This window comes from Saccopteryx bilineata, chromosome 2 (genome assembly GCF_036850765.1).
Source record: "Saccopteryx bilineata isolate mSacBil1 chromosome 2, mSacBil1_pri_phased_curated, whole genome shotgun sequence".
Lineage (NCBI taxonomy): Eukaryota > Metazoa > Chordata > Mammalia > Chiroptera > Emballonuridae > Saccopteryx > Saccopteryx bilineata.
This window is the reverse complement of record NC_089491.1, coordinates 389,393,126-389,405,689: the sequence shown is the minus strand read 5'-3', so window position 1 is coordinate 389,405,689 and position 12,564 is coordinate 389,393,126. Positions and strand designations below refer to the sequence as shown.

The window sequence follows — 12,564 nt, the reverse complement described above, 5'->3', positions numbered from 1 at the left end:
GAGCCCAGCTGACTGGACTCTTATTGGACTCTCTGAGGAAGAATCTGCTTCCAAGCTCATCTGAGATCTTAGCCCCGGTTCCTGTCGGCTGTAGGACTGAGATCCTCACTGGCTGCTGTTGGCAGCTCCTAGAGGCAGTCTACGTCCTGGCAGATGGCTCCCTCCCTCTTCAAAATCAGCAATGGCATGTCAAATTCTTCTCATGCTTCTCATCTCTCTCTCTCTGTCCTCTTAGAAGCTCTGCTTTTAAGGGCTCACATGATTACATTGGGTCCACCTGAATAATTTTCCTTTTGCCCCATTTTAAAGCAAAACACAACCATGGGAATGATATGATCATATTTAAAGTTTATACCCGTACTCAAAGGGCAGGAGATTATACAAGGAAAAGGGCCATTGGGAATCATTAAAATTATACCCAAAATGTAGTTCAATTATCATAACTGAGGCATGAACGTGGATGCAACACCCCAGAGGGTGGCTGGTTCTAGGGGCATTGCCAGGATGCGGGGCCTCTTCCTGTTTAAGTTAGCTTGACCTTGACTTCTATCACCTGTCACTGGCATGTTCTGATGAAAATATTCACTTTACTCAATAGTCAAAAAGTTTGCTGAAGAATTAAAAAGGTTAAAGGAAGAAGTAAAATAAAGTATAATAAAATAAGGTGAGTATTAAACTTATCTTGAAATGTATAGAAGCTTCGTAAGTATAAAAGCAATAAAATGGACAATGACAGTAACAAATAATTCCCATGAGAGTGAAATATAATAGCCAATAAGCACATAAAAATGCTCGGGACTGTGAGTAATTAAGGGCATCCAAATTCAAATGAGAGACAATTTTGACTTATAAAATCAATAACATTTTAACATTATTGTTAATTTTCATAATATTTAAGTAGTATTGTGAAATATTTAATGCTGATGAGGATATTGTGAGATGCACACTCTCATAGACTGCTAGCCAGAATAAGACCACCATTTTTTTTTCAAGAATAATTTGAAAGTATGTGTCATCTAAAATAGCTTCTTCTTTATTTTAATGAAATTTATTGGGGTGACATTGGTTCACCATTTCTAATTATTCTATTTCCTGGAATCTTTCCTGGGGGAAGTAATGAGAAATGTAGTAAAAATTTATATATAAGCGAGTTCACGGCAGCTTTCCTTTGAATAGTAAAAGCTTAGCTAGAACTTATATATCCTATAATACAGTGTGTCTGTAAAGTCGTGGTGCACTTCTGACCGGTCTCAGGAAAGCAGCAAAAGACGACAGAAATGTGAAATCTGCACCAAATAAAAGGAAAACTCCCAGTTTCATACCTATTCAGTGCAGTTCGATGTGGGCTCACGCACAGATTTTTTAGGGCTCCTTAGGTAGCTATCCCGTATAGCCTCTACAGACTCGTCACTGACTGATGGCCTACCAGAACGGGGTTTCTCCACCAAACTGCCAGTTTCCTTCAACTGCTTATCCCACCGAGTAATGTTATTCCTATGTGGTGGCGCTTTGATATAAACACGCCAATATTCATGTTGCACTTTGGTCACGGATTCGAGTTTAGCGAGCCACAGTACACACTGAACTTTCCTCTGTACCGTCCACATCTCGACTGGCATGGCCGTGGGCTGCTCCGCTGTATACACGGTGTTACGTCATCATCTGCGCATGCGCACATGCTGCCACATCATCCTACAGAAACTGGGAAGGTTTTCCTTTTATTTGGTGCAGATTTCACATTTTTATCATCTTTTGTTGCTTTCCTGTGACCGGTCAGAAGTGCACCATGACTTTACGGACACACTGTGTATTACATACATTGTGAGCTCTGTGTAACAGAAGGTAATCCAGCTATTAGAATGTTCTAGAAGAACACTCAGAGAACAAGCCCATGATGTCGTACGTATCGTGTTACATATAAAAGCAATCGAGGATATTTGATACACAGCATAAAATTACAATTTCTGATTCTCAAAATCCACATGTAGAAGCAAACAGACTAAACATTAACAACAGTTGTCTCTGGGTGACGTATTTTCTTCAGGTACCGATCACTCAGTTTTTCAATGAAATAGCAGATAAAAACTTTTCTTTTGTTTTTCAAAAGTGTACGATTTTACTAGCAGTGTCCTTGTTCGGCAGAAATGACCTTCCAAGACTCTCGCATCAATTACATCTCACTCCCTGGCCGTAGTTGCTGAGAAATTAAGAGGCACTCCGAGTTGATAAGTGGTTGATTAAAACTTGACTTCCCGCAGCACAGGGCTGACGGGGGCGTCTGGGTGTGAAGGTGAGGAAAGGGGCGTCCAAAGGTTAGGGAGCAACTGACGAGGATTGCTTTTGTTCAGCCTGAAAAAGCATTTCCATTTAGTTCTTCAACTTAGCACTGTGCCCGAGTCCTGAGCCGAAGGCTGAGCCGTGGTACCTACTTACGTATTCCGGTCCCATCCGGGCGGCGGGAAACGCTGAAGAAACAGGCGTAATCAGTCAGATGTACTGTAGTGCGGGCGTGTTTCTAATGAATGTTCAAAGGTTGTACGGATCAATTGTCCGTTTGATTAATTCCTCCAGCAGGAGAGAATTAAACGCACTTAAGCTACACACCAGCAAGAGCTGAAGGCTCTTTAAAATGTGATTTTTCTGTGTTAAGGCCAATTTTTTTCCCTGTGCAAAACATTTCTCCAGATCATAATGGAAGTCAATGAGAAAATGGAATTTGCCATATAATTATTCACAACATCCTACTTTGTCAGAAAAGCATCTAATGTACAAAACACGGTCGAGGCCCGGATCGTATGTGCAGTTATGTGCAGCAAATCTTTTCCTTCGAGTTCTTGTTTGCGTTATTTTGTAGAAGAGGTGATAAGTTCCTATTTGAGAAACAATTCGTTGTCAAAGCCTTACCCTTTCCGAAACTCCATCAGGCATTTAGCATTAGAGTACTAGAGACTTCTAAGTTTAAAGGGGATAATTATCTTTTTCAACTCCAGAGCAGGTATAAAGCCCCAGAGAGAAGAAAAGTCTTGTACTTTTTATCAGTTGGAATGAGAAAGTCTGAAGGACCCATGGAAAGGAGGGGATGTTCTGAACAGCGTGAAGAAGAGGAGCGCGCTGCCCAAGTCTCAGAAGTCACCTCGCTGCGTTCAGCCCGGGGCTATCTCCTGAGCGCCCGCTCTGTGCCAGACACGGTGCTGGGCCCCCGGTGCAGAGCGGTGAGCAAATCAAAGTCAGTGCTATCACGGGACACACAGTCTACAGCAAGAGACGGGCACTGATTAAACGGCTCAAATATACAATAGTGTCATTGTTCTGTTCCAAGTGATACAAATCCCCCAGCTGTTAGACCGTTCTCCGGGGCAGGCAAAAGATATTACGCAGAAGCGGCTCCCGCTATCAGACTTCCTCCTCGTTTAGGGAGGTTTCTGCTGAGAGTCACCACAGAGACAAAGGAGGTCCCCACGTGAGGTGGGGATGCCTTTCCTTCAACCAGCGCCAAAGGACTCCCTCCAACTGACCGAGCCCAAGGGAAGTCCAAGGAAAACCTTCAAGTCTCATCAGCCCTCTCCTGCCCACAGTGGGCGGGACCCTGGGGGCTCAGAGGCCTGACCTCCTTGCTAAGTCCCTTGCGTTGGACATTTGTAGCACACAGCTTTGAGCCCCACGTGATGCTCTGGCCTTGCACGCTTACCCTCCTTGTGCTGTTTAAATTTTTATCCACCGATGCCTTATTTCCCCTCGCGAGAATTAGTGCTCCAACACAAGACATGTTTTAGTCATTCCCAGGGACTACTTCCGTGTCTGGCGTGAATTCACTCATCAATGATTTAATACGAATGGCAGAGAACATGGTTCCCTAAAAAATCTTAAGTTTTTAGGACCCGCCGTGCTTTTATCTTTGTATTCCCACAGTGAGAGGTGCCGAGGAAATGTGCCGATTGGTAAGAAGTTAGTACGAGGGACCCTTTTCTGACGGACGTACCCTAAGCTGCTTCTAAGCACTGCTGTCTGTTACCCTTACACACGGCGTGAGGGGTGTGAGTTACTACCTCCCGTTCACAGATGAGGAAAGCAACCCTGAGGTCAGGTGGTTCATGGTCAAACAGCTGGCGTGTGGCAGGGCGGGTGTGAGAAGGCAGATGTGTCTGGCTGCCTAGCGACCCCTCGAAGAGTCACGGCTCACGGATTTGCTCTGTGGGTTGTTCCTCTACTTTCATTTTACATCTGCTGTGTGAGGTCGAGCCCCTCCCCTGCAACTCTGTGAACAGGTGCCACGTGGCCGTGGCCTTGATCCTGGACGGCCGTCGGATGGCCTGAGCCAGACAGCGGCTCCCCGTTGCCGGCGGACGCCAGCACTCACCTGTCCGTCAAGGGCGTGATCACAAGGCGAGGCGTATTTCCCAGGTACTCATAGGAATACAGAAACTGGGCGTCGCAAATGTTGGCAAAACAGTGTTTGGCCTCATCGTCCCAATGATGCCGCAGCTGGGACAGCCAGAGGAAGGCCTGGGCAGTGTCCACCTGGAGACAGAGTGGGAGAGCCAGTGGATGAAGTGGTGGTCAACGGGTGGCAGGTGGCCCTCAGCCACAGGACCCACGGGGCTCTGGATGACGGGGGTGCTGTCCACCAGTGAAGAGTGCAGCACACGGTGCCTCCCGCAGCACAGAAAGCATGAGCTGCTCTGATTGCTCTGTCCTTATGGGGGTTTCAGAAGGTCAGAGCAGGCACCACGATCCTCTCCCGGCTCTCTGGCCAGTGCAGACTCTGGGGCACCCGTGTTTCGACCGTATGTGAGCTTCTTCCTAGCCCCATAATTAGTGTGCTTACAGAAAGGGACCCACCGGAACGCTGGGGACTCACCTTCTGAGCAATGAGCTTGGCCACCACATCCCGGGCGTGCACGTCAGTGGTGCATACGGTCATGATCTTCTGCCGGTCCCCCTTGGAGAGCTGGCCAATCAGCAGCGTGATGAGGGTTTGGAGCTGGGCCACTTGCTTCTTGTAATAGTCCTTCATCGCACGCTCATAGCCTTCCTCCAGCCTGGCAAAGGCGATGCTCACCTCTGTGGTCCACCAGATCTGAGTGCAGGTCAGGGCCACCTGTGGAAGCAAGAGGCACTTAGTAGGCCCTGGCCGGTTGGCTCAGCGGTAGAGCGTCGGCCTAGTGTGCGGAGGACCCGGGTTCAATTCCCGGCCAGGGCACACAGGAGAAGCGCCCATTTGCTTCTCCACCCCTCCGCCGCGCTTTCCTCTCTGTCTCTCTCTTCCCCTCCCGCAGCCAAGGCTCCATTGGAGCAAAGATGGCCCGGGCGCTGGGGATGGCTCTGTGGCCTCTGCCTCAGGCGCTAGAGTGGCTCTGGTTGCAACATGGCGACGCCCAGGATGGGCAGAGCATCGTCCCCTGGTGGGCAGAGCATCGCCCCATGGTGGGCGTGCCGGGTGGATCCCGGTCAGGCGCATGCGGGAGTCTGTCTGACTGTATCTCCCTGTTTCCAGCTTCAGAAAAATGCAAAAAAAAAAAAAAAAAAAAGAGGCACTTAGTAAAGCCACTACCAGGACTGTCTTCAAAGCCAGTCCACTCATCACACCGCAAGGGCTCAAAGTGGAATGGAGTAAGTGACACGAGCCCCCTTCCCCCCTCTTCCACCGGCGTGGACTGGGCGAGCACATGGGAAATCCTTGGAGGTAGAAAGCGGTTACCACACGGTAGGGACAGCACTTTCTGCTCTTGAAAACACACCCTTTGGTTGAGAACAACCGAGGACTTACTCCGGTCAGTGTCAGCGGCTTTCAGACATTGCTACACTGATCACTCCACTTGCAGCATCTTCCCTGTGCTCGGGAGGGTAACCGTGTGTTGACTGACATCTCAACTGCCCTCAGTCCCTGCTCTGTTACTCTGGAACCTCTTGACGTCCAAGTGTTCCAGCTTGGAGAGCCACAGCTGATCATTTGTCCATAATACTTTATGGTCTTTATTTCTTAAAACCTATAATGTGTACAGGCCTACTCTTGAAGGTCAAGGTAAACTTTACCAAAATTCAATGTGATAATATGATTTACAATTTTTAGAAATTCAAAATAATAAATGGAAAAAGGAATTCAAATGAGCATTTCTTCTGTTTATTGAGAAAACTTAACATGAAAAATGCATGATTTTGATTATTCATGGTGGAGAATACAGACACACTGATTGCCTGTGAGATCATTTGGTTTGGGAGATACTGCTCTAGATGATATCTATTACAACAGTAGGAGGCAACAAACTTTCTTGTCTCAGAATTCCGATTCAGTAAACAAATAATTCTGATGGGCCTGACCAGGTGGTGGCGCAGTTGATAGAGTGTTGGACTTGGACACAGAGGACCCACATTCGAAACCTTGAGGTCACTAGCTTGAGCATGGGGTGGCTGGGTTGAGCAAGGGATCATAGACATGACTCCCTGGTGGCTGGCTTGAAGCCCAAGGTCACTGTCTTGAGCCCAAGGTCATTGGTTTGAGCAAGGGGTCCATGGCTCAGCTGTGGCCCCCTGGTCAAGGCACATCAGAGAAAGCCTGTACTGAGGAGTTGCAACGAAAAATTGATGCTTCTTATCTCTCTCCTTTCCTGTCTCTCTGTCCCTATCTGTCCTTCTCTCTGTCTCTCTCTGTCTCCTTGGGAAAAAAAAAAATCAGTGCTGGTAGGCATTAATCCCTTTGTGGAACAGAGAATCCTGTTGAAGTAAGAAGTACCCTGCCCTAGTTGATCTGGTTTTGCCTTTGGATGTAGACATACTGGATCTTGTTAAAGAAGTTCGCCCTGCACTGTAATCTTGTTGGGATGGTTTGAATGTGTTATGCCAACTGCAGATGACAAACACCTCTTCCCCTCGGGCAGCACCAACTTCTCTCTTCTCACCGCACGACTTCTGCCCACGTCTCCTCCGCTTGCTCTCGCTGCTCAGCGCCCGCACCGTGGCCTCTGCCCAGCCGCTCCACGGAAATGGCCTCACCGAGGGCACAGGCGTGCCACAGACTTTCTGTTTAGCTTGGTCTCTGAGAAGTGCCTGGTATAACTGACTTCTCACCTGCAACTAACAGGCCCCCTGCTCTGGTTTTCCTTCTACTTGAAAGGTATCACTTCTCATTCTGCTCCACGGCCCCTCCGTGCCGCTCGGCCTCTGGATGGCGCTCCAGGCTCTGTTCTCACTCTCATCCCAGTCTGCATGCTCCCCAGAGCACCCTCACCTGCACCTGTGACGACGATGACCACCAAGTAGCCGCCACCCCAACTATACCCACACCAGTCCTTGCTACCAGCAGGGGGAGGCAGGAGGGACACAGGGCAGGAGGGGCACAGGGCAGGAGGGGGAGGCAGGAGGGGGAGGCAGGAGGGGCACAGGGCAGGAGGGGCACAGGGCAGGAGGGGGAGGCAGGAGGGGGAGGCAGGAGGGGGAGGCAGGAAGGGCACAGGGCAGGAGGGGGAGGCAGGAGGGGCACAGGGCAGGAGGGGGAGGCAGGAGGGGCACAGGGCAGGAGGGAGAGGCAGGAGGGGCACAGGGCAGGAGGGGGAGGCAGGAGGGACACAGGGCAGGAGGGGGAGGCAGGAGGGGGAGGCAGGAGGGGCACAGGGCAGGAGGGGCACAGGGCAGGAGGGAGAGGCAGGAGGGGCACAGGGCAGGAGGGGGAGGCAGGAGGGGCACAGGGCAGGAGGGGCACAGGGCAGCCAGGGTCATTTAAAAATATTCTCAGTAGTTGTCCCCTCTCTCTTGTTACCCTCCCGAGAACCAGGGCTCAGAAATGACTTAGAACCAAGTCAGACGCCCTCACATGGTTTATAGAACTGGCTTCAAGTTCCCTCTCCAGACCCACTGCTGCCTCCTGTTTCCTCCGTCCCTTATTCTGGCATCAACCACAGGACTCAGTTTCCCTCAGTTTATTAAACACATGCTCTCCCTTGCTTCCGAGATTTTTCCCATGCTGCCCTCCGTGCTTGGGTCCTCTTTCCCTCCATCTTTCCCTCCATCATCTCTTTCCCTCCATCTTTCCCTCCATCTCTTTCCCTCCATCTTTACCTTGCAAACTCCTCCTTCAGATCTCCACTTAGCTATCACATGTTCAGGGAGGTGGTCTCCAGACCGCACTGCCTCGTCTCTGCTCCCAGACGGCCCTGAGCCCCTTTACTGTCACACCGAGGTCTCTTCGTAAGGAGCGCCAGTCTGTGAACTGCAGCAGGGCGGGCCTTGTGTCCTGTTCCCTCCCGGTGTCTCCTGCACTAGCAAAGAGCTGGGCACAAGGTCGTCCGGCTCGACGCGCTGCCCTGTTTAGATTGACTCTCTACTGTCGCCAATGAGGGTAAAAACAAACGTCTTCCCAGGTTACGGCTGAATTCGGTCACGGCTGACAACCCGCTCACTCCCTCTCGCTGACCCCTTGCAGACCAGCTTCTCCTGACTGGGCAGCGGACGGTGAGGTTGATGTCTGGCAGCCCCTGCAGGCTGAAGGAGGTCACTGAGAGAGAGCGCCTGGTGGCGGATGGGGACCCGCCAAGGTCCCGGCCGGGAGCCTACCTGAGCGGGATAGTCAAAGAGCCACTGTTCCCTCGGCTTCTCCTCATACGCAGCTACACCTTCTGTCATCTCCTGCCTGACAGTGGCCTTCATCTGAGCCAGCACGTGGTTCAACCATATTTCCACCTGAAGGAAAAACTCCGGATTAGACCCTGGGTTCCTAAGAAGATACAACCAGTAATACACGTTTCACTTCCACTCAGCCTGAGGGAGTGAAGAAAACGGACCATGATCTACAACCCCCAGGGGCTGTCAGAGGCACAGGGGACATTTCACCGCTATGACCCAGGGTGGTGATAGGTCAGAAGCAGGCTCAGCCAACAGCGGGTAGATGTGCCAATCTGGAACACACAGGACAGAGCAGCGGGTTAAGGGGACCCGGCGGGGGTGGAGGGGCTGCTGTCCAGAGTTCATCCAGGACATCCTAGTCTGGATTCTCGTGACCTTGTTCATGCTGAGTACGGAGAGGGAGGGCAGGGCTCTGATTCCAGCTGCGTGCTTCCTGGGGCTACAAAGAACTCGTTCTGAAGGAAGCCCTAGGGTCCCTCCCACAAAACTGAGAATGTCTGCTTGTTTTCAGCACTGGAATTGCTTTCCAAGATACAAGGGGATGAGGGTGGGACTCTACAAAAGAAAATTTTCCCCAGGTGCCCCTGAACTAGATTAGAATCCCCAGGGACAAGCCTTTGTTGGATTATGCAGGATAATGAACAAAGGAGGGCTTATGTTTTAGCGGTGATGGTAAAGGACCGGAAGGAGGTTTAAGGAGAGAATTATCCATGTTTTGCTTTTTTTTTTTTTTAATTATACAGAGGAGGTTTGGAGGTAGTTGTTCTCGGAGCCGGGGTGGGGGTGGGGGGGAGCTGGCTCCCCAAGGGGCAGGGCTGTGGGAGGTGATGAACCTGGTGCGCATCTGTCAGAGGAGTGGCCTCTCTGGAGAGCGGTTGGGGTTAAAGGTACTTTGTCATGGGGACGATGCCTGTGTTTCTGCTTCCCTGGGGGGTGCTCCGGGCGAGGTCACGCTCAAGCCCCCCGGCACCGCCACTCATTCCCAGCCCTTTTCTTATCGACTCGGGCGGGTGCTCTGTGCACTCTATTCCTCTCGGCCCAGGTCTTTGGTTAAAGAAGACAGACGGACATCGACACGTGTCCTTCCCGGGGAGAGGAGAGCGGCCCAGGAGCTGCTCCCGTGTCAGATGGAGTCAACGGGAGCCGGAGGACCCGGGGTCCAGAGAGCGGCTCTGTCCCAGGGTCAGAGACGCCCCCCTGCAGGGTGACGCGGACTGTGTCCGAATGTGAACGCCTGGGAGAGGAAGGCTCCAGAGACAGGGGCGCGGACGTCACCTGCCCGCTGCAGTCGCAGGGCGTGTGGAAGGCCACGTACTCGTCCTCCTTGCTGAACATGCCGAGACTGATCTTGGAAGGGGCCCCGCTGGCGTCCGGCTGGAACTGCATCTTGGCCACGTTGTCGAAGAGCTTGGGCAGGTGGCGCTGAACCTGCGGAGGAAGAACCCCGTCAGAGGGCGGGGCGCGTCCCGGAAGTGACGTGTCAGTGCTGCTGAGAGAGTCAAGCGCTGGGTACCGGACACCCGGAAGGAAGCTTGTGGGACCGACGGCGACGTGAGGACGGGAACTGATCGGGCAGCAGCGGCCACAGGAACAGAACGCTGGTGGGAATGATGTGTCTGCTACAGTTACAGACGAATGAAGCCACCAACTTTCTGTTCATTTCTGCATGACCTACTACGGAACCGATCGGAGGAAAAGAAGGAAATGGTTCACTCATAAACCCTCTTCCTGAGAAAACACTCCTGTGTGGCAGAAGGAAGGCCCCGCATCGTCGGCAGAGAAATGCCAGCACTCCTGAATCTGGAGCCGGCGGGAGAGGCCCCCAGCTGCCGGGAGCGCTGTGGGGCAGCACAGCCACATCTGGAGGCTCCAGAGCAGGGGCCGGCCGCGCACCCCAGGCAGCAGGGCTGGGCGCTGGCTCCTCCCTCGCACGCCATCTCCCCGGGGACGCCCTGGCCACTTCTCTCGCAGGACGCTGGACAGTGCCACACTGGGTCCCTCCGGAGGTGAGGGGAACAGCAGGCTGCAGAAGAAAGAATGAACAGAGAAAACTGTCCTCTGATTGAGGGGTTTGAAGGATGCTGGTACCCTGACCAGAGTGCTACATATACAACCATCAGCTCTCTAGCTGAAGAGAGGAGATGAGATGAAAACTTTTGAGTATTTAGGTAAACTGCGATGGTATTCAAGATCATGGTGACTTGGGACAAACATCTTGATGGAATGGACCTTTATTTATCCAAAAACAAATAACGGAACAAACAAACAAACAAATAATATGGGACCTGAGAAATTATCCTGCAGCTTTAAAAAAGGAGAAAACAGGACACAAAATATACAGTAAGGGTGTGTGCTGTGTAGGAAGCTTCAATGAAGGAAACAGAAGTAATTATGAAAAAGATCACCTAGTATTGATTTCAAATAACTAAAAGAATCATGAGCTTCATAAACGTGGAGGTAAAAGATGAGATGAGATGGGAGAGGCGGAAAAATAAAGTAAAGAAACTAGCCAATGACACAGCAAATTCATAACACAGTGAGCAATGCTAAAGGGTGGTTAACACTGGCAAATAAAATCAGGGGGATAAACTTGAGAAATTACTGCAGAATGCCAAGGAAGAGGACTGAGAGATAAAAGTATGTATGAAAATGTATAAATACTTGAACATAGGTATGAATATATAAAGGTGATAGCACAGAGAGAACAGAATCTCAGCTGCAGAAATACGATGAACCCCAGGAAAAAATTCAGCTGGGTAAATGGGATAAAAATATGAAAAACTTACTGGAAGAAAAATTTTTCAAGATAATGAAAGCTTTGGTTTCTAGGTAGAAAAAAAAAACACCTCATTATGTGTTGAAAAATATTAATAAAATAAATAACTAAAACATACACAAATTTCCTAAAATTAAAATGTAATATTTTTTTAGTGAGAGAGGAAGGAAGAGAAGGAGAGAGAGAGAAACATCGATTTGCTGTTCCACTTATTTGTGCATTCATCGGCTGATTCCTGCATGTGCCCTGACCCGGGATCGAACCTGCAACCTTGGCGTATGGGGACATAACACTTGAACTAACTGAGCTAACCAGCCAGTGTTTAAAATTTAATTTAAATTTTGATCTCTTAGCAATCCAAATAGAAAGAAATTAGGCTATCTAGAAAGGTTAAAAAAATACAGCAGGCAGGCAGGCAGGCTGGCCTCAGATGACTTTTCTGTGACGAGAAACAGCAGAGCTAAGCCTGCAGGAATTTGAGGGAAATTTGCCGGCGTCTCATGAATTCCAAACCCAACCATTCAATCACTCACGTGAGGAGACTAGAGAGGCACAGACGGAGAAGGCACTGAGAATTATTCTGAGAAGGCACTGTGATGCCTTCTCTCTAGGGGCGGGCGGTGTGGGAAAGCACTTAGAGAGGGACTCAAGCCACATGAGAAATAAACATAAATAAATATTTAAGAATGAGTATATACCATGTATAAAAGGTATAAAAAGTCTGTGATCTTTGACCCCCTCCTATGCGTAGAATTAATGAACACACAGTTACAAAACAGAATGCTAACATGATAAATATTTCAGCTCCGCTGTGCTGAGCTACTTGTGAAATATTTTAATCTGCATGAAAAAGAGGGAAAATGAAAGGATATAGCTAGCTATTATGATGAATACTTCAGTACTCATCTCCTCAGTGCTTCCTTCTTACCAACAAACACGTAATTTCACTAAGTTAGAAAGTTAATGACGAAGACAGAAAGATTTGGCATGGTTGCCACCTTTTGGCTCCGTGGGAGAAGCTCTCGCCCGTCACCTGTGGTGAACACAGGCTGGTTAGCTCAGTTGGTTAGAGTGTTAGGACCTTAAATGTCAAAAGGATACAACTGCTATGGAGAAAAAGACAGCACAACCCCCAAGAAGACAGATCATTTACCCTTTGTCGCAGCCATCTG

At 49.8% G+C, this 12,564-nt stretch overlaps 1 protein-coding gene across 1 annotated transcript in view; it reads right to left on the bottom strand.

Moving 5' to 3' along the window:
* The window catches only part of DNAH9 (dynein axonemal heavy chain 9), a 263,946-nt gene that overhangs the window by 152,809 nt on the left and 98,573 nt on the right, over positions 1-12,564 (bottom strand). The window contains exons 23-26 of the mRNA XM_066264311.1: positions 9,892-10,044; positions 8,548-8,673; positions 4,859-5,098; positions 4,358-4,518 (exon numbers count right to left, since the gene is read on the bottom strand). Coding sequence (XP_066120408.1) covers positions 4,358-4,518; positions 4,859-5,098; positions 8,548-8,673; positions 9,892-10,044 — 680 coding nt within the window. The remainder of the gene's footprint in view (positions 1-4,357; positions 4,519-4,858; positions 5,099-8,547; positions 8,674-9,891; positions 10,045-12,564) is intronic.